This window comes from Apteryx rowi, unplaced genomic scaffold, assembly GCF_003343035.1.
Source record: "Apteryx rowi isolate R43461 unplaced genomic scaffold, aptRow1 scaffold_1238, whole genome shotgun sequence".
NCBI lineage: Eukaryota > Metazoa > Chordata > Aves > Apterygiformes > Apterygidae > Apteryx > Apteryx rowi.
The window spans coordinates 7,372-28,167 of record NW_020447462.1 but is presented as its reverse complement, the minus strand read 5'-3'; the positions used below and the strand labels follow the sequence as shown (position 1 = coordinate 28,167).

General features: G+C 37.3%; 1 protein-coding gene across 9 annotated transcripts in view; it reads left to right on the top strand.

Moving 5' to 3' along the window:
• The window catches only part of CERK (ceramide kinase), a 46,062-nt gene extending 26,858 nt beyond the window's left edge, over nt 1–19,204 (top strand). For 5 of the 9 annotated variants that reach the window (XM_026055566.1, XM_026055568.1, XM_026055570.1 and 2 more), the window contains 7 exons: nt 2,183–2,257; nt 4,289–4,441; nt 5,505–5,610; nt 9,933–10,003; nt 15,610–15,815; nt 17,192–17,400; nt 18,984–19,204. In XM_026055566.1, coding sequence (XP_025911351.1) covers nt 2,183–2,257; nt 4,289–4,441; nt 5,505–5,610; nt 9,933–10,003; nt 15,610–15,815; nt 17,192–17,400; nt 18,984–19,080 — 917 coding nt within the window. In that variant the 3' untranslated portion in view covers nt 19,081–19,204. Of the gene's footprint in view, nt 1–2,182; nt 2,258–4,288; nt 4,442–5,504; nt 5,611–9,932; nt 10,004–15,609; nt 15,816–17,191; nt 17,401–18,983 lie in introns of those variants that run through there. The other 4 variants (XM_026055567.1, XM_026055571.1, XM_026055572.1 and 1 more) reach the window with 4 other exon arrangements.
• Nucleotides 19,205–20,796: the final 1,592 nt, after the last annotated feature.

Genomic DNA, 20,796 nt, shown 5'->3' with positions numbered 1-20,796 from the left:
TGGAATGTGTGTAAGGAAAAGGACTGGTTTTGTTGCTCTGTGCTACCAGATCTGACAGAGCAAAAAACCTGATATTTTACTGTTTGTAGCTAAGTTAACATTTTATATTCCACTGGCATGTCTAAGAAATAGGGATAATTTGACTGTTGGTAAACATTGATGGTATCTTTCCCCAGCCTACCATTTTAGAATCTTTGAATTAATTTCAGACTTTGGATCTAATTTTAGGTATTGGCTAGTTTCTCTGGCCTCCCTCTATAGTTAATTAATAGAAATGAACAGGAGTTCTAGAAATTGTCCAATGGATAAATCAGCTTTTTAAAATGACTACAGAAGAGTATAGGGAGACAAGCCTCCTGTGTTTAAATGCTTGTGTGAATTCCCCTCTTTTCTTCCCACCTAGTGTTTAAGACTACCTGGAAGCTCTGTCTGTATACATCTGGAATTAAGGTGAATTGGAGGTAATTCTAGCAGCAGGCTACAGGTTGATCTTGAAGAAATGAAAAATGTTGGTTGAAACATTAGGCTAGTATATTTAGCAGTAAAAGTTCAGGCCAGATCACTCAGTAACTAATTTTTTTGGTTTTTCTTTTTGAGAGCACTGAGAATTTTCTTTTCTGCTTAACTGAAATTCATGAGTGTAGGAGGCAAAATGAAATTGGCAAAATTGACAGTAACGCAGAGCTTCGGTATCTGAACTCTGATTGCTACTTTCTGCTATAAAACTCCAAATCTGGCATGATAGCATCTTCTGTATACCACGTCTGGTATGATACTGAGAGAGAGTGGAGTCCTGTTTTCTATGCAATAGCCTATACAGATAATGATACACTTGCACTATCATGTACCTTTGTCTTGTAGAGAGAGCGCTCTTAATCACACTCTTTCTTTTGGTTTGCAGTTCTGTTGTATTTGTCTTTTCTTTAATTGGTTACTGGGGCTTCTTGTTCACTGTGACTCTCTTCTGCATGGTGTTTACCTGATAGTAGCTTCTTCTGTGCCCTTCATTGATAGGGGAAATTATGTCCATTTCCTGAGAAGCAAGATGGAGGGGGAAGGATTTTCCTTGCCTTTAGTGTATGCCCTGACTGCCTTCAAAGTGAGAAAGAACCAAAAGTGGATTTTAAATGATGATTGTCATTCTTCCATTTTTAGTTTTATATTTTAATTTGAATAGGCCTCAAAAAACTTTATATCTGAGGTATTCAACCTAGTGATAGCCAGTGTATCAATAGCAAATCTGAAAGCAGATACATGGAATTGCCAGCACTGACTTTAAATGAATTAGTTTTGAGGGCAGGGAAAGGAGAAATTTGATCTGGAGTTAGGTGTTGTAACAAATTATGTTCTTTGATATATCTGGCCCTGACTTCCAAGTCCCTGCTGCAGAGTAGAATTTAGAATTTAGAACTATATGTTAGATACTCTGGTTCTTCATGGTATTGGAGAGAGTTGGCTATCTCTAAATGGCACTTAACATAGCCAGCGTACTGAGTGTAGAGCGACCTAAAGCTAGTTAGTAGTGATGACTGAAAATATAGGTGAAACCTAAATCTTCCCCCTGTCTGCTTTTGGGTATTTTGCTCAAGACTGTAAAGACACAGCTCTATCCACTTTGCTTCCATATCTATAAACTAATTCCTGAAAGCAAGTATCTACTAATTTTCAAATAACAGAGTTAAGCAGGAGTCTGTGTTTTAAAATGCAGCTGGAGAAGGTGGGTATATTGACAGCCTGGAATTTACAGCACTTCCCCAGAAAGTGGGAGACTGGTCATAATATCCTCTTTTTATGAGATCTCAATGAGTAAGAAATCTTAAGCAGAGGAGAATCAGTGTATGCCTTTCTTCTCCTCCATCCATAATTGATTTAAAAAAGCTGTAATGTAATCCTGAAATCTTTCCTGTGAACTAACAACTTATTTCCCCTCACCAGCTGCTATACATTTATTGCATCGAATGAAAGTCTTTGTACTTTATATGGAGAGAGGTAAATTTTACTCATTGGAAAAAAGTTATTGTTCCAATTTAGATCATAATATTTGTATCTGTATAGACCAGATAGTGTTCTATAAAGTAAAAGGGAGCAGGATGAGAGAACATAATGCTTTTGTTTGGAGGAAGTATGACAGTAATACTTATTTTGAAAGGTATAAGTTAATTTCTAGTTCTTCATTTTTCAGGGTCAACAGATTGCATATGCTATTCGACAGTTGGCATTTCTGATCCAGTAACATCAGCTCTACATATTATTGTAGGTAGGTAGTTGCAGTTCACTGTTTTGTTATGAAAATAATTAAAATATCCCAAAATAGTAATTTTATTCAGGTCTTTCTTTTTACATGTCTGTGAAATATTATTTTAATATAATGGATAAATTAAAATATGAACTCTTTGTCCGGGATTAGGACTCTTTATGATATGAAATACAGGGAGGTTAAAAATGAATTGCTCACTGTACTGTAATTCACTGTTTTCAGGGGATCATAACTTTATGAAACTTTGTATCTAGTGCTTAAGTTCTCATGGACTCTGACATGCATAAAGAATAGCAGCAAAATAAAGCAAGCAGTGTAAGTTATTGGAGTATATCTCTCTCTTAGAGAAGGTTATCATACATGCATGTACTTTTGAATAGTAATATTCTGTACTAATTGCCTACTTGTCCTGTGCATTTTCATGTTTCCATGCCGAGTTAGAAATGTGTCTTCTGCTTGACTGGAGTTAGCTGATAACTCAGCTGAAAGGANGGGGGGGGGGGAAACAACTACTCTTCAGTAAGAAATGCTTCCTGACATGCTGTCAGTAGGGATGCTGACAGCCACCCTTCATTGCCACTTCTCAAGGTCCTCTGGTAATGGAGAGCTTGAATTGCACAGGGACTGAAAGAGACAGCTTCTTATATTCAGTACATTGTGAATGGTGTCTTCCATTCTATTTGTCACATATTGAACAATCATAGTCACCGTGTTCTTATACTGAATTTGAAAAATTGTACAAGATGGTACAGTTTTTTCCAGACTTCTCAGTGGTGTCCAGTGACAGGACAAGAGGCAATGGGCACAAACTGAAACACAGGAAATTCCGTCTGAATATAAGAAAAAAATGGGAGGGTGGTTGAACACTGGAACTGGTTGCCCAGAGAAGTTGTGAAGTATCCATCCTTGGAGAAATTGGAAATTTGACCCGACACAGTCCTGAGCAACCTGCTCTAGCTGATCCTGCCTTTAGCAGGTTGGATGGATTAGGTCATCTCCAGAGGTCTCTTCCATCCTCTACTACTCTGTGATTCTATGCTTTTCAGCATAATAATGTTGTGTAAACATAAAGGACAGAATTTCTAGATGATTATTTCATTATCACTTGCTTTTTGAGTGCTTAACAGGTGCAATTTAGAAGCAAAGACTTGCAAACATGCTTCTCTGTTACTAATCTGTGATTCAATCTGTTCAGCATATGTAAAGTTTAGCTCAATGGACTAAGTTTAAACATCTGGATTCTAATATGTACATAGTATATCATAATATCTTAGCTGGATTATTAAATGTATAGATATATTTAGATTTTTAAAACAGTGTTTCTCCACTTATGTAAAAAGGCTAAAGATATTTAACATTTGTAATAGTTATGAGGAGGTTATCAAGAAGACGGACCCACACTCTTCACAGTGATAGGAGCATGATGGCAGGATGAGAGACAATGAGGTGAAACAAGAGATGTTCAAACTGATTCAGATAAAAAGAAAAACCTTTCACCAGAGGATGTCAAGCAGTGGCTTGACAGTGGTGCCAACCAGGTGGCTGTCCACAGAAGGCTGTGCAGTCTCTGTTCTTGAAGGTTTTCAAGACCTGGCTGGATAAAGCCCTGAGTAACCCGGTCTGATCGCAGAGCTGACCCTTCTCTGAGCATGATATTGGACTAGAGACCACCTGAGGCTCCTTCCAGCTTGAGTTTTCCTCTGATTCAATGAAATGTAGGATTCAGGAATACTCAAAAATTGTGCAGATGTGGTTTTGACCTCTTCTCCTATCAAATTCACTACTACTACTACTGCATGGTTAATGAGTATGAATTCTTCATTATATATTTTTAGTATAACAATCCTTCTTTTCACTTATTTAATCCTTTTTAAGTATTAAATGTTACTAGTCTTCAAAAATATTTTTCCCTTTCTACATGTATGTTATAAGGGAACTGTCAGGAAAAGAAATCTATAACATTAAAGTTACTATGTCCTGTTTGCAGTTTGAAACAAAATTAGCCTTAATAGAAACTTCTAACCTTTATAGGTGACTCTCAGCCTCTGGATGTCTCCTCTGTACATCATAACAACACATTTTTGAAGTACACCGTGTCATTGTTGGGTTATGGTTTTTATGGAGACATATTAAAAGATAGTGAAAAAAAGCGGTGGATGGGTCCGATGAGATATGACTATTCAGGTAATTTGTGTAATTAATACAACCTTTTGTTTGCATGTAAGCATATTAGAACAGTTGATACCCTCTTTCTAAATCATGCTTCTCTGCCTCTCTGAAGCTTTTAAACATAAAAGTCAGACAGAACATGATTTTACACTCCTCCTTGCACCAAGCACATTGAATCACATAATGTAAAACTCTGTATCCTGGGGATAACATTAGTAGTGTGCTCATTAAAGTTATGTTGAAATTGACTGTTTCTATTAATAAATTAACTGTTAGTTAATATTTTCAGTGTTATATGAGCTTTATAAAGAATTAAAAAACTTATGTTGAACTGTAATAAATGATAGTTACTGCAATTTTCATATTGTTGGGGAAAGAACCTTCATTTTAACCCTTGAGGTTGTTGGAAGCAACCCTAATCCAAATTTGGTTAATTAGCTTTTCTTTAATGAATATAATTGCTAGCACTGTTCTATATTGCTAAAAGAAATGTGTTGGTAGATCTTACCTAATAATAGCTGCCTAAAAAGTAACAGCTTTTCTGTGCTAATCAGTTGAAGAGAGGTAGGCACTCCTCTGTCTTAGATGTTCAGCTGATGGGATGAATTATGTTATTAATGTCCTTCTTTTTTTACTGATTTTAGAGAGAGCTGACTGGTTTCATCTAGTTAGCTAATATTTAGATAAGTCCTATACTACTGGAAAATATTTTTTATCTTTGCTTTTTTGCTTTGTTTTGTGTTAGGAAAAAAAGTTACAAAAGCAGATTTTAACCAGTGTAGGCCAATTTTAAGATTCAACAGAGATGTATAGCTGAATTTTTTTAGTTGGCTTTTAAAGATATCAATCAAAGTAAAGGCACTGTAGGCCAGTTTTTAAAAGTCTTAGGTTTGGGGAGTTTTACCTCCTTTTCCTCTCCAATCTAAACATCAGAAAACAGAGAGCTATAAGCTTGAGAACAGCCGCTATTGTTTTGCAGCCCTTAGGGAAAGGGAGGAACAACAGAGAGATGTATGTAGTGATGTTTGCAGTGTGGATATATAATAACTAAATTCTACTTAATACCTTTTTTATGTAGGCTTCAAGACTTTTCTTTCTCATCATTGCTATGAAGGAACAATTTCTTTTCAACCAGCAAAACACACACTGGGATCTCCACGAGATAAAGATAGCTGCAGAACAGGGTAGGCTAATGTTTATCTCTGGATATTTGACATGAACTCTGTGGAAAGGCCCATAAGTAAGAGGTTACAGCAATTTTGTTTTTCTAATATCAAAGCATTTGTCCTGGAAGAGACAAGCTTTTAAAAAAGAAGTGAAGTTTCTTGACTGATTAAAGAGAACACCTTATTTTAGCAGGGCAGTTTAAAAAAAAAAAAAAAAAAAAGTAACTCCTCCCCCACTCCCTCCCACTGAATTTTAAATGAAGCAATATAACAGCACAGTGCTCAATTGCCAGATGCTGAAGATTTGGTACTATGTTACTGCTAATAAATGAGAAGTCTGGATGCCTTATAGCTTCAACAAATAGAAATAATTATTCAAAATTGCTCAAATGTTGACATTTTAATTGGGTCAGCAATTTCAGTAATTGTTTTAGTGTCATGACAACAGCTTGTTGTCCTGAGGGTAAATCCTTTCAGGAATCACTCCCTATTTAGTCTTTTTTATGGACTACCAATATCCTGTGCAAATCATGTGTGATAATCTTCGCCTGTTTCTCCAATTGGGTGGCCTGATTGAATCTCCTAGCCTTTCTTCCTTTCTCTTTGCTTTCAATTCCTTGAAGTTATGCACTAGTATTTATTCTTCTTCTTTATATGAATGAAGCTGACAGAGAGGTAGCAGTTGTCACAGCAGTGAACAGCAGGATACAGAGAGGCCCAAAAACTCTGCTGAAGACTGTATGGAACTTCTTGAGCCTGTGCAGTGCTGGTGCAGTGACATACTGCGGAACATGCTCTCCAGCACCAACTGGAGCAACTGCCCTGACACATCAGGTGCTTTGATGCAGGTGGAGCTCCAGAAGGAGGATGACACCATCCAGGTCCCGGGCCGGGAGTAGGGAGTGCCTGGTGCCTCTCCCTGAAGCTGGGCCTGAGGGTAGTGGTGGCCTTACCTGTAGAAGGCGTGTTTTGGTCAAGACACAAGAATTGCCAGGTGAAGAAAGGAGGTGAGCAGGCTGCATAGCATCAGAGGGGATGAACAGTAGATTGAAAGAGTCTTTGCAGAGACCCTGCAGAGGTGAGAGCCCCAATCCTGCAATGGAAGGGAAGACAGCTAGAAATTTTGCAGAAAGGTGGAGACCAGCAAGATGGGAGAGACGGGAAACCTGTTCCTTCTGCCAAAAGAAGGAAGGCTCCTTCTCCACGTGTAGGTCTGAAATTACAGAACAGACGCATCCTGTGGGAAAAAGTGAGGAGAAACAAAACTGATCAGGGGAGGCAAATGAGCCTGAACCAAAAGGCCACATCAGCAGGAAGAGGCAGGTGATAAAGGAAACCATCTGTCAACCTGACGTGATGTCTCAGGAAGTTTGTTGTTTGCCAGGGGCCTGAATGTTAAGGAGAGACTGTGAAGGCCTGTCAGCCCTTGGATTGTTACTCCTTGCTGCTTATCCACATGAGCACCAATGATTCTTTCAACCCTGAGCATATCAAGAGTGACTCTAGAGCTCTGAGGACATGGGGACTATGTGGTATTCTCCTCAATCCTTCCCGGGAGGGAAAAGGTTCAGGAAGAAGGGGTTGCATCCTGCCAGTCAACACCTGGCTGCCAACATTAGGTGTCAAAGACAGGGTTTTTGCTTTTTTAACCATGGCATACTCTTAGAGGAACAAGGACTGCTGGGGAGGAATAGGACCCATCTGGCAGAGTAGGACAGCCTTTGCAAATAGGCTTTGTAACCTGGTGAGGAGGGCTTCAGACTGCTTACATTAAGGAAGGGTTACCATACCATGAAGAGAAGAAAATGATAGAGAACACTGAGAAAGTATCTAGTAACAAAAAGGCAGGAGGCTCTTACGCTCCCCTTGTGAAAGCAGCATGACTGAGGGTCCATCTCAAGTGTCTGAACGCATGCAACATAGGAAATGAAAAAGAATTATAAGTCCATGTGCAGTTGCAGAGCTATGATCTCATTGAGATGGCATAGATGTGAAAGGATTGCTCACATGCTGTTTGGATACAGGCTGTTTAGGGGGAGAAAGGAGGTTGCACTTTGTGCAAAGAAGCAGCACCAGTGCATGCAGCTTTGCATTGGAATTGGGGAAGAGCTTGCTAGGAGCTTATGGGTAAGGATCAGGGAACGGACCAACACAGATGACTGTGGCTGGCATCTGCTACAGACCCCTGATCAAAAGGAGGAAGTAGATGAAGATGCCTTTAGGCAGCTAGAGGAAGCATCATGAGTGCAGGCTCTAGTACTCATGGGGAATTTTATCCACTCTGATAATTGCTGGAAGGACAATAGGACTAGGCACAAACAATCTAGGAGATTTCTGGACTGTGTTGATGATAGTCATCGCACAAATGATTGACAAGCTGGAGAAATGCTCTTCTGGACTTGTTCCAAACAGGGAAACTGGGGGATGTGGCGGTCAAGGGCAGCCTTGGCAGCAGTGACTGTGAGATGATGGATTTTAAAATCCTGAGAGAAGTGAGTAAGACAAATAGTAGAGTTGCTACCATGAACTTCAGGAGAACAGATTTTGGCTTATCCAGGGATCTGCTTGGCAAGATCCCATAGGAGACTGCCCTGGAGGGCAAAGAGGCTCAGGACACCTGGTTGATCTTCAAGGATGATCTTCTCAGACCACGAGAACTGTCCATTCTGACATGAAGAAAGTTGAGCAAGCATGGCAGAAAGCCGACATGGATGAACAAGGATCTCCTGACTGAAGCCAAACGCAACTGAGAAGTAAACAGAAGGTGGAAGCTGGAGTGGGCTGCTTGGGGGGAACACCGAGACATTGCCCAAACATGAAGGGATAGAATTGGGAAAACTAAAGCTCAGGTGGAGCTGAAATCAGAGAGGGATGTGAAGGGCAATAAGAAGGAATTTTGTAAGTATATTGGTTGTAAAAGAAGGCTAAAGAAAATGTGAGCCTGCTGCTTAGTGGGGGAGGAGACCTAGTGACAAAGAACATGGAAAGGACTGAGAAGCTCAATGCCTTCTTTGCCCCAGTTTTCACTGGTATAGTCTGCCCCCAGGCCTTACATGTCCCCAAGCCTGTGGACAAGGGGAAACATACACTACACTGTACTATGTACTACATACACTACATACACTGACTTTAGCAAGGACTATGATACTGTCTCCTGTACTATTCTTATAACCAAATCAGTAAGGTGGGAACTGGATAAATTGGCTGGTTCTTGTAGTTGGAGGTGTTGTGAGTACCCAGTCCAACTGGCAGCCAATTAATAATGGCATCCCTCAGGGATCAATACTGGGCCAGTCTTTTTTAACGACCTGGAGGATGGCATAGAGTGCACTCTCAGCAGATTTATGGATGGTACCAAACTGGGAGAAGTGGTTGATATGCTGGAAGTCAGGACTGCTATTCAGAGGGACCTTGAGAGGCTGGGGAAATGGGCTGACATGAACCTTGGGAAGTCCAGGAGAGGCAAATGCAAAGTCCTTTATTTGAGATGGAATAGCCCCATGCAACAGCACCAACTGGCTGGAAGGCAGCTGCGAACAACAGGTAGTACATGAGTCAGCAATGCACCCTTGCAGCAAGGAAGGCCAACCACATTCTGGGCTTTATTAGCAAGAGTGTAGCCAACAGGTGAGAAGAAGTGATTCTTCCCCTCCATTCAGCACTTGTGAGGCCACATCTGCAGCAGTTGTCCACTTTGGGGCTCCCCAGTGTAAGAAAGACATTGGCAAGTCCAGCAGAGGGTTGCCAAGAGGGCTGGATGGCTGGAGCATGTGACATTTGAGGAGAAGCTGACAGACTAGGTGTGTTCAGCCTTAAGAGAAGGCAAAGGATAGATCTTAGTGCTGTTTACAGCTACTTGATGAGACATTGTAGAAGATGGAGCCAGGCTCTTCTTGAAGGTGCGCAGTGGAATGCTGAGAGGCAATAGACACAAGTTGCAATGTAAAAAATAAGAATATGAAGATAAAAGAAGAAATTTTTTCACCAGTAGGGTAATCAGATATTGGAACAGGTTGCTCAGAGAACTTTTAGACTCTTCATCCTTGGAGATATTCAAAACTTGACCAAACAAGACGCTGAGCAACTTCATCTATTCGGACCTGCTTTGAACAGTTTTGGACCTCCAAACTGCATGATTTTATGACTCTGTGACATGTTATTTCTCATCTCCAGTAATCTTAAGCACAGCACTCTACTTAATTATCTATACTGCTTTCAGGGCTATCATGATTAGTGCCATGTCAGGGTCATCAGTGCCATGCTCCATCTTGTGGTGTAGGAGTGTCTTGTAATGATTAAGTAAAACACTGTATACTTAAACTGAGTATGTTTGTTTTCAGATGTCACATTTGCAGACAAAGTGAGCAACAGCTGGCAGAACAGCGCAAGAAATGTGGATTAAAACATGAAGGTAATTTATGATAAAAAGTAAGAGGGTGTAGTATTATATGACTTACTTGTTATACAAGTTTTTAATATATATTGGTTCAAGTGTGAGGATTTATGTTTTTTTTCCCTCAAACTTTGTGAATTACCAGATAATCCAGCATTTCTTTAAGTTTAAGAAAAATATGTAGGTAAAAAACAGTAATAGCATCAGTGTCTCCTCCACCCTAATCCCATAAAATTCTAGTAATATTGTACTAATTATATTTATAGTTCAATAGGTGAGGCTTCTTTTCTTGAAGACAAATATGTTCTGTGAGCTATGACTTTTTAGTCTTCTTTTTGAGAGTAGGACTCAACTGATATACTGTGAGCTAGTATAGAAGGAAGCAGTTCATTTAGCTTTTGGAACAGATCGGGATTAAGATTTTTATTCGTTAGCACAAAAGTCACACAATAAAGTTGTTTATTAAATAAATATGAGGCATTAACCTTGGACAACTAATAACCTATTTAGTGGATTTAATGTTTCTGTGCAACACCCTTCCATTACTCAGTATAAATAGTAAATGAGGTTTTTTTCCTCCTTTTCTAGTTACACTATCTTTATCCTCCTTCCCCTATTCCAACCCTTACACTTCTGTGAATTTTTGTATGGACGTAACTTTTCCTTCCTCATGTTAAGCCACTGTGTATATACTGGATTCTGCACAGTGGTTCTCCTAGCTATATCTCTACATGTCTTACTACTGCTTCCTAACTAGAAGCACAAGTCTTGATACGTTTGTAGCCCAACAGTTAAAATGCAGCTTCAGTTGGCAGTTTAGCATCTCATTTCAGTTTGTGTTCTCGGATAAACCTTCTTAAACAGCAGTCAGCCTTCCCATGCTTACCTCTGCTCTAATTCTCTTTTTTTCTTTTAGAGCCCAATGCATAAACCCTGATTTTCATGATTCAAGCATGTCCTTATGACCTAGATTGCCTTGTAATTGCAGTTATTTTGTACAGCATCTGTGATCAATTCTAGCCATTTGTTAGGGAAAAAAAGAGTATCATCATTCCATGGATACTCTTTGGTAGCATAAATCCTGTATGTAGATTTCTATATTAACTTTAATTCTTGTTACATGTGCTTTTTGAATTTCATTCCAGCTAGTGTTTTCAGCTCTTTGATATAGCTAACAGATGGCCAGATTAGAGTGTTTCTTGAGTTGCTTTAATTTATGCCCAAATTCAGCTAAAGAGATTACTTTAAATAATACTTCTTCAGGAGCTAAATCTAATAGCGGGATTTTTGTAAGAAAGAAATTGTATTGTATTTTGAGAAATAACTATAGTTACAAATTGCCAGCCTTTTTTCTTTTGTTTTATTGATTTTTATTTTTATTTGGAAATCTGCCTTTGTGTTACTTTTGATCCAGTAAAAGAGCAAAGGCTGAAGAAAGCGAGCTACAGGTTGGTGAGCAATCGAGACTATTCTGTTCAGCATATCACAAGACATCAAGAAGCTGATTGTGTAGGACACTGTTTACTTAAATCCATTTTTCTTTCAGTAGCTGGTTCTCTTTCCAGCCTCATCTCCATGCAGTACTGGAAAGCAGACGATAGTAATCCACTACTCTTTATTTGCAATGAAAAGGATTTTAAATTGCCTCCTCAGATAAGCTTTTTACTCACCAGATTGTGTTGGCTAAACCCTTCATCATGCCTACTTACTTTGTGTACAATTCTGATATGTTTAGAAGGATGCTTGCATTGACTGTCACTAAACATATTTTTTTGTACTGTGCAGAAATCTTTATGCCTGCACTGAGCAAACTTTGGGTGCTAGCACTTCAGGCTGATTTCAGCAACTTGCAGTATATACACAATAGACAGTTGAAATGAGTGCTCTACATCCTCTCCTTGTTTATTATTGCTCCATTGTTTGAAAGATATTTTGGGTGAACAATTTGTGGCATAAAAGTGTGATGCAGCGTGCAGAATGGTTATGCAAACAGTTGGTCAAGTAACATATGATAGATACTCTAACTTTGTTCTTACTGAAAAGTGAAGCCTTTTGCTGTGATATGCTGAGATTTATACTGGATAGTACCTTTCCACCAGGTGAAAACTAATCTATTATAGTAATGTATATAGGCATTCTACTTTATGTACATTGAGACTTAGTTATGACAATGAGCATACCTGAAAAGTTAATACATAGGTAGGCACACTATAGACTGACTATTAATACTGATCAGATAAACAGCAAAAGAATTTAGCAGTAAAGGGTCTTGTTTTCATTTTGGTGTTTGTGTATCAGAGCAAATTCTTATAAATTTCTTGTAAATATTTTGTAAGTAAGCATATTTATAGTTCTGGACACAGATGTCCGCTAAGCATTGTGTGTGAAGTAGAATTTAGTATTACAGTTAGTTGAGATTCCCATTTGATGAATTTGGCCCATTAAGTCTGCTAAAGGTAGCAGAATCCAGTGGACTTTAAGACTCAGAGGGATCCCTCCCCTTCTCATCCCAGCTGGATACAAGATTGCAGCTTTTCCTGTTTCCAAGTCCAGCCAGTAGCAAGGCTGAGTGTGTTTTCCTAGTAGACACACAGATACACAGTACAGACATGGCTGGCCTCAAAGACATCAGCCCAGACAGGAGATCAGTACCTTTACAAGCACCCCCATAAACACAAACAGCATCGACATAAAACATGGACACTACAGCTAGCCCAGTCTTGTTCCTCCTGTGCTCCTGATGAGGATTGAAGTTTGCTGGTGGAACATGCATACGCCCTCACTCTCTTGATTCAGAAGCACACTCATATTCGGGGATACATTGGATATTAGCATGGATTTTAAGTCTGTCCAGTATCCATGTCCATATCCATGGGCCTTTTACCCAATCTCCAGTTCAGACCTTGGGTTTTTCCAGGTGCTGGTCTCCTCCTAGTTTTCAGCTGGTCTAATCTGAAGTTTGCTAGCAGAACACGCACCCAGTTTTTCATCTTGTATGCCCACTCACATGTGTAGGTCCTTCAAACTCTGGCCTGGACTAGAAATCAATCTAGAATCCATGTCCAGACACCAGGCCCTGTTAGCTAGTCTCCAGCATCCAACCTTTGATCTCTACCGATTCTGGTCTCCTATTTGCTGGCTATTCCAGCACTAGCAGATCACACACATTGAGTAGAGAGCAAAGGAACACAGTTTAATAAGAAGATGGAACAAACTACAGTGGTCAGGTGCAGGGCTTGGCCAGACAAGCGTACTGACCAGCAGCTTGCTTACATTCCACCAACCCCTTTTATCACCCCATTTTCCATGCTTGTCCTTCCTCGATCCACCTTGATCCTTCCTTTATTTCACCTTTGTCCCCTCCCAAATAAACAACTGCCCCTAACTATGTTTTCTTCATTGGCTTCAGTTTTGCTACATCTATACCCAAATTTGATATTTCTGATACCATTACCTAGGTAATTCCAGCCTTATGTGATAGTACTGATACAGTTACATGGGAGCTGCTAGTCTTGCAAGATTCAACTCCCCAGGAGATCCTCAGTGCTTTCCTTTTGTTCTCTGCACAGTTTGACTGTCTCCTCCTTAACCACCTATGAAATCCAGGCATCTATAGCTTTTGTCAGCTTCTCTAACTGTTATCTGTCGTGTCCAAAAATTTCCCATGTTACATCCAGTTGTTTCTCATGTTCTGTTCAGTTAGCTTAATCTCAGAGCAGGGCCTTGTCATTTGCCTGCAGCCTGAGCAAAGTCCTTTTGCAGGTTGACATATAAATCTGCTTTCTGCCCTCTTACAATACATCTTTTAATCTGAGCAGTGATTTCTTTCTGTAATGTCCTGTTCAAAAGCAACATGAAAGAAGATCAGCATTGAAGCAAGAATAATTGATATTAAAACCACTTTGGTAAATGATGCAAAAAGTTGAATTCAGCAAAGCTGTATTTCCCTTTGATTTATTACTGATCTGTTTTTTCAGGAGATAGAAGAGGATATCTCTAGATGGAAAAAGAATAAAGTTTTCTAATCTCCTTTGTCTTCTGTCACATTGTAATACTACTCTACTGTTCCTTGCATTCCATCTTTCATAGTTCTGTTGCTGAAGAGTGAGTGGGTAAGAGGCTGCAATAAATAAAAAATTCAAGGATACTAGAAAAGTTCAAAGAGCAAAGAAGAGCTACAGAATATTTTCCAGACTTTTTTTTTCCTGATGTGTAGCTTGGAAAAATCACCTCAGAATGAACGCAGCATAGAATATATATCTAACTTTAAAATTATCTAGGCAACTATAATAATAATTCTCTAAAGTAAATGTGAAGTTTCCAGAACTAAGACAGTAAAGATTATCAGAATTTCAGGACATACGAAATATATAGCATATATGTCATATGTAGTCTCATTGAAGAACCCCTTTGAAAACATAATGTTAGATTTTTAAGACCCTGTTAGTTAATATGCCTCAAACCCTCTACCTTACCATAGTTCGATGAAACTTGTTAAACAAGTTTATATAAATAAACTTTGTCTTTTTTTTGTTTGTTAATTTTGCCTTCATCATCTGTAATGGAACTTCACTCCTTAGCGCTAGTCTTAGAACCGTGTGCATCACCATAGACTATTCTGAAATCATTAGTTCAGTGGAATTGTTCATTTTAAATATCTGAGTCCACTTACATATAGAGGAGAAAAGGAGTGTTATGGCTGCTTTTTGACTTTTTTATTGTAGTGAGGAAGGAAAATGTGTGTAATCCAAAAATGCAAAGGCTTTTTTTATCTGTTTTTACCCCATACAAGAAAAGAAATTTTAGGCGATAACTCTGTGCAGGGCCTGACAGTGTAACAGATCTTTCTTCCAGAAAATCTCTCTGCCTCTTGGTAGTATTCATGCCATTGCACATTTAAGCTTGGTCTTGGTGGAATCTCCAACAGCATAGTTTAAACTCGTTGAAAATAGTCTTCTGTATTGTTTTCCAGGAATCTTCAAGGATTTAAGCACAGACAAGTTCAACTCTTTGTTAATACTTTCCATCTGCAGAAATTAGGGTGAAAAAAAAACAAAAATAACACCAAAAACCAAAAATGGACTCCTGATCTGCTACATTCTGGTTCTTACTGAACCCTGAGTCATATCCTCCCTTTCTACCACTCTTTTTTAAATATAGCTTGTGGCATTGAAGAAAAATAGGGATACTGGTCTAGAAAGCAAATGCTAAGCCACTATGTCCACGTCATTATTTATTTAAGATTAACATGTTGAAGAGCAAGATTAAAATTTAAAATCCCCTCAACTTTTAGCTGCAAAAGTTATGACCTGTCTCTGTCTTGTCCCTGCCTGAAGTTTTATAGGTTTACTCAAATAGCTTTGGTCCCAAATTTGACATGCATATGGCAGAAATGGTCAGAAGTTTTAGTAGATAAGCATGATCTCTGAAAGGAGGAAGCAACTTCTTCTGTCAATATATGAAAAATTGATTTTTATTTTTATTTTTTTTAAGTAACTTAGCTATGTATTGACAATGCAGGAACATGCCCAGTAAAAACTTAACTTGCCAAGAATGATTGCTTCTTACTGTTCTTGTGAGTAAATCAAATAACCTATTTGCTTGCTTTCATTTATGTGTTTCAGAAGATGAAGAAGAATGGAAGGTTATTAAAGGAAAATTTCTAGCTATCAATGTGGTAAATATGAGCTGTGCCTGTCCACGAAGTCCAAAAGGTCTTTCACCAGCAGCTCATTTGGCAGATGGTTCAGCTGACCTCATTCTAGTTCGTAAATGCTCCAGATTTGATTTTCTAAGGTATCTTGTCAGACATACAAACCAAGATGATCAGGTGTGTTTTCCGTTTGACTATGAAATCTTCAGAGGCTGTATAAGTTGTAAATACTGACATTTTTATATGACAGAAAAAACATCTGCAATACAGATTTTAAAAAATGCTCATATATTTTGCCTGAGATAATCTTATCATGTGTACCATAAAAAGAAAATCCCAGGACATTTTAGCTAACTCAGAACTTTAGCCATAGTGTCATAGCCAAATTCCACCTTTGCTAATTGAACTTTATCTTATAACATTTTCCAAATAATTGCTGTTTGGATGCTATTTAAAATGAGTTTATCACTTATATGCACTTGTATTTGGCGTGAAAAACACAGCAAAATGATGCGGCTGAGGTAGTGAGGAATAATAATTCACTCTTTGTAAACTGTGGTTTAGAATATTGTTACCAGAACTGCAGTTTGATCATAAACTGCAGGCTTTCTGCAGTATTTTAATACATATAGGTGACCATGACATGAGTTCTATGCATTCAGCTTCAAAATTCTTCCTCACATATGTTGTTACAGCTGTTAGGATTAATGACAAGGGAAGGTTCATCAGTGGTTTTAAGTGTAGTATCAGTTGAAAACATAGCTATGGCTATCAGTGATATGTGTATGCATAGCTATGGGAATGCGCACATTTAATATTTGTCACAACTTGATATTATTAACATGTTCTGGTGATTGTCTGAACAGTGGAATAATGGCATATCTAGTTATAAAAGGAATAATTAAACTCACTTGTTCATGTTACTACCTTCATCCTCCATAGAAGAGTTGCTATAGAATCTCTTTCCTGTATTTCCTCATACCATACCCTAGGACATTGTGTATGCCTGTATATCTGTGTATGCCTGTGTATTTGAGCCGCTGCTCCAAAGTGTGGAGTTTTGATAACTTCAGGTGTTTGCTCGTGGTTAACTACAGATGATACTTACTGACATAGGAGATCCCTTCAACTCTGATGTTTATACTACAGCCACAGTGGCAATCCCAAAAACCAGACAAGGGAAATTCCCATTCCAGTGCTTCCCCAATGTTTGGTCTAGTCCAAGCCTTTTTGACTTTATGATTTCATCTTAAAATAATATACCCGTTTACTCATAATCTCAGAACCTGTTGCCTGATTATGTATAAAGTGGCAATGTTGTAGCTACTTAAAAAGTATCATTGAAAAGTCAGGTTGCAGTTTCACATAATTTTCTTTGACTTGTTGCGTAGTCTTTTAAAACAAATCACTGTATATCTCAAGGAAGCTTCTCTAGAAAATTGGAGTGGACAGACTTTCTTGAATACAAAATGCTGCTTGCTGAGTTGTTCTATGCATCAAATATATCCAGCTAGTTGTAATTGCTTGTGTTGATTTTTACTTTTTCTTTGTAGTTTGACTTCTCATTTGTAGATGTTTATCGGGTGAAGAGTTTTCAATTTACATCAAAGCTTTTGGAAGACAATGAAAGTGATGTCACGGACATAGGAAAGAAACATTTTGGCCGGTTCTGCAGAGATCATCCAGCCTGTTGCTGCAGTATTGCTAATAGCACCTGGAATTGTGATGGAGAAACTCTGGATAGCTCAGCAATTGAAGTGAGGTGAGCATCTGTTTTTCTCTGTGTGTACCAGAAGAGATATTAAGCCTTTTTGGATTTGGAGGTAAAAGAGAGAGATATACTGATGAAGGTACCCCTGCATAGCAAATACAAGTCTACTGTAAAATTACTTTTTTGTAACTTTTTTAAAAGAATATATCAACCGTATATTGAAAATGATCACCCTGAGATATCTATTTATACATACATATGCATACACATGCATGCATGCATACATATATATATATATATATACACACACACACACGCACATACATATATATATGGTCCTACTTACTTCTTAGAAATTGACATTGCATGTTTGAAGTGCTGAAGTTATTAAGGAGTTATTGTTGGGAAGATTTTTTTAATGAATGGAATACCTCATTACTCTGAGAACTAGTTTCTCGTATTAAACCAATTATTATTCTTCACTTTTTAAAATGCATATAAAAGCCACCTGATGGATGCTTCTGTAATGGGATAATCATCTGGAAGGCCTGCTTGACTACTCAGTAAAACTCAGTGCAAATATTTGTGGATATGAACATTTAGAAAGAACACTAATTCAAATTTTACATTTCTGTACTAAACTTGCACAGCTTTGAGCAAATTCCACATGAAGTTACACTGGAGCGTTTACAGCTTTCTCTTTGGATAGGGTGATATTAATCCTACTCAAAAATTTGCAGACTTCTGGATAAGGTCTGTAAGAGATGTCAGTATTCCCAATAATGCTTTCAGTTTTCCTATATAAAATATTTAAAAATATGTTATTAAAAAACTAAAATAAAGGTAAAAAAATTTTTAAAATTAAAATATTATCCTTAAGCTAGACGACACCTTAAAATATACAGTTGGCTCTGAAACAGTACTTTTCAAATGGTTCTTACTTTGAGATCATCATTCATATTCTTCCTAAAACTAACAAAAATCATCCAGTTTTGATGTTTACTTCTATTCCTAGGAATTGTTTTAATCAGAGATGAAGGATCACAGATTTGATTATTAAAAAAAAAAAAGTCTCTGGAGAACTGAAGTTATTGTTTTTTTTAAAACAATCTACTAGCAGAAATTTTGGGTGTGACACATACTTTGAATATTTTGTTACGCACAGAGTCTTACTTCTAACCTTGGCATGTGAAGAAAGAAGTCTACAATTGTGCAAAAAATCAAATCAAATCAGAAGGAAATAGTAGTTTGTGAAATTTTAAGGATGTTTTAAGCATGAAAAAAAAATACAACACAAGATATTTACATCCAAGAGTGTTCGGTTAAAACATAATCTCTTAGCAGTCCAAAGTGAGATTTATAAACACAGTGTATATAGTATAAGACCTGTTTATCAAAGCGTCCGTAGAACTTTCTGTGTGGAGAAGAGGAGTAACAGGAGTGATGAATGTATGAAGTATCCAGCCTTCTTTACAGGGGAGGATTGTATCAAGAATAAGAAAATGTTTTTGCAGTCTGAAGCAAGGAGCTTTGCCCAATTGCTAGAAATGCATGGATTATTTGAATTAAATATATAGTACACATTTACTTCTTAATAAAAAATACTCTGATTATTTGATTTCCTTGTTTTTCAGGGTTCACTGTCAGCTAATGAAGCTATTTGCAAGGGGTATCGAGGAAAACTGTAAAGAAGCTTCCAGAAACCAGAGTAGAGTTGAACAATTACTATAGATACTGTTCCTCAAATGAGGAGAAGAAAAAATAAAAGCTCAAGGAAATTGAGTAAATATGCATTTTAGTCAAATTGACAAGTATTTTAAAATTTGAATTTTTTTTGATGGATTCAGTATAATTTTAGACATTTTATTTCATCTGTGTACTTTTTTAAAAAAAAAAGATTCTGAATCATTAAAATACATCTTGGAGTAATGTAATCTAAGTTATGTATGTTAGAGAAGAGAGGATTGGTGTATGTATATATTCACAGTAACAAATACTTTATGCTTTTCTAGAAAGCTAATTTAGCAGTTGTATTGCAATAATATCTAAATGCTATAAAATACTGGATTTCCCATTGACATCAAGACAAGATATTATTGGTGTCCAAGATGATGTTCTCTGCTGAGAGTGTTCTGTAGTTGCATATGACTTAAATTCTGGAAGTTAGTATTGTCATTTACATCATTTTATTCTCAGTTTTTTGAGTAAAGTCTTTCATTTTGTAATTCTGTCTATACCTTGCAACTTATCAATGCAATTCAGAGATACATTCCTGGCTTTAAGAAATAATTATAAGAGTTTAGAAATATTTTGAAAAACAAAAAGCACACCTGTATATACATCATACCTTATATACCCTATTTATAAATGCTTCCTTGCATGCTACTTTTGGGGTTATAAAGGGTTTTTATGACTGTTTGGATGATACCGAATACCACACACTGCAACTGAAATATCTTGCAAGCAGCTCACAGGGATACCTACAGTACCAGGAAAGAATAGGCAAGGGAAAAATATAAATATATTATAAAACACCAGCAAGTTTTACATTAAAAAAAAAAAAAAAACGTTTATCATATGAAAAGTTTCCCTCTTCAGTGCATAGTTCTTTGGAGATTATACTACATACTTTAAATTGTCTTTGTAAAATAAGATGTTGGAATTTTAAGTTTAAAAATATGATTTAATGATTCAAAGTTTTTTAAATAATGTTTTATTTAACTAAATATGAAACAAAATAATTCACATTGTGAAGTCAAGGGAAGAACCTGGAATCTGACAAATCACCTTTACTATGCTGATTTGTTTTTATAGCAAAACCAGATTATCCTGTACAGCTGTGGAGTGATTAAGTTGTATGTTAATTTGTGTACTGTGACGTGTTCTGTGTACAGGCTTGGGGCTAAATTTTGCTCTGCTTCTACAGATTTATGCCTGCTTGGTGAGGATCAGAAGTTAGCCCCTGCTCTCTTCTAACTTTTTTTTAAGTATGTACATCTCTCTAAAACCCACTACGTCTTCCTTTTTGCGTCTGAACAGCTACTGATTCACTATTCATGTATATTTATTGACACTTCTGTCATTCAGCTTGTATTAGTTTCTTGTCTCCTATATATTTCTCTGTGTAAGCCTTGATGATTGGTCAGTTTATTACTAAAGCACTTAAAAGTACAGTTGATGTAAAAGGCTATTTTTTTTCCACTGAAAAGATTTACATTCCAGTCTTGCATAATATCAAAATGGTGTGCTGTCATTGCTACAAAGTGTTCATACTGCTGTATATGATAAAACACATGCACATGATTTTTGCTTAAAGTACAGTAATACAAAGTTTAGGATCTGTTTTTCATTATATATAGTATTTCAGGAAAATACTTGAATACTTTTCCAAAAGTAGCACTGTTTACTCTCTTCTTTAATGCAATGAGCTGAAATGTTGATGAATCC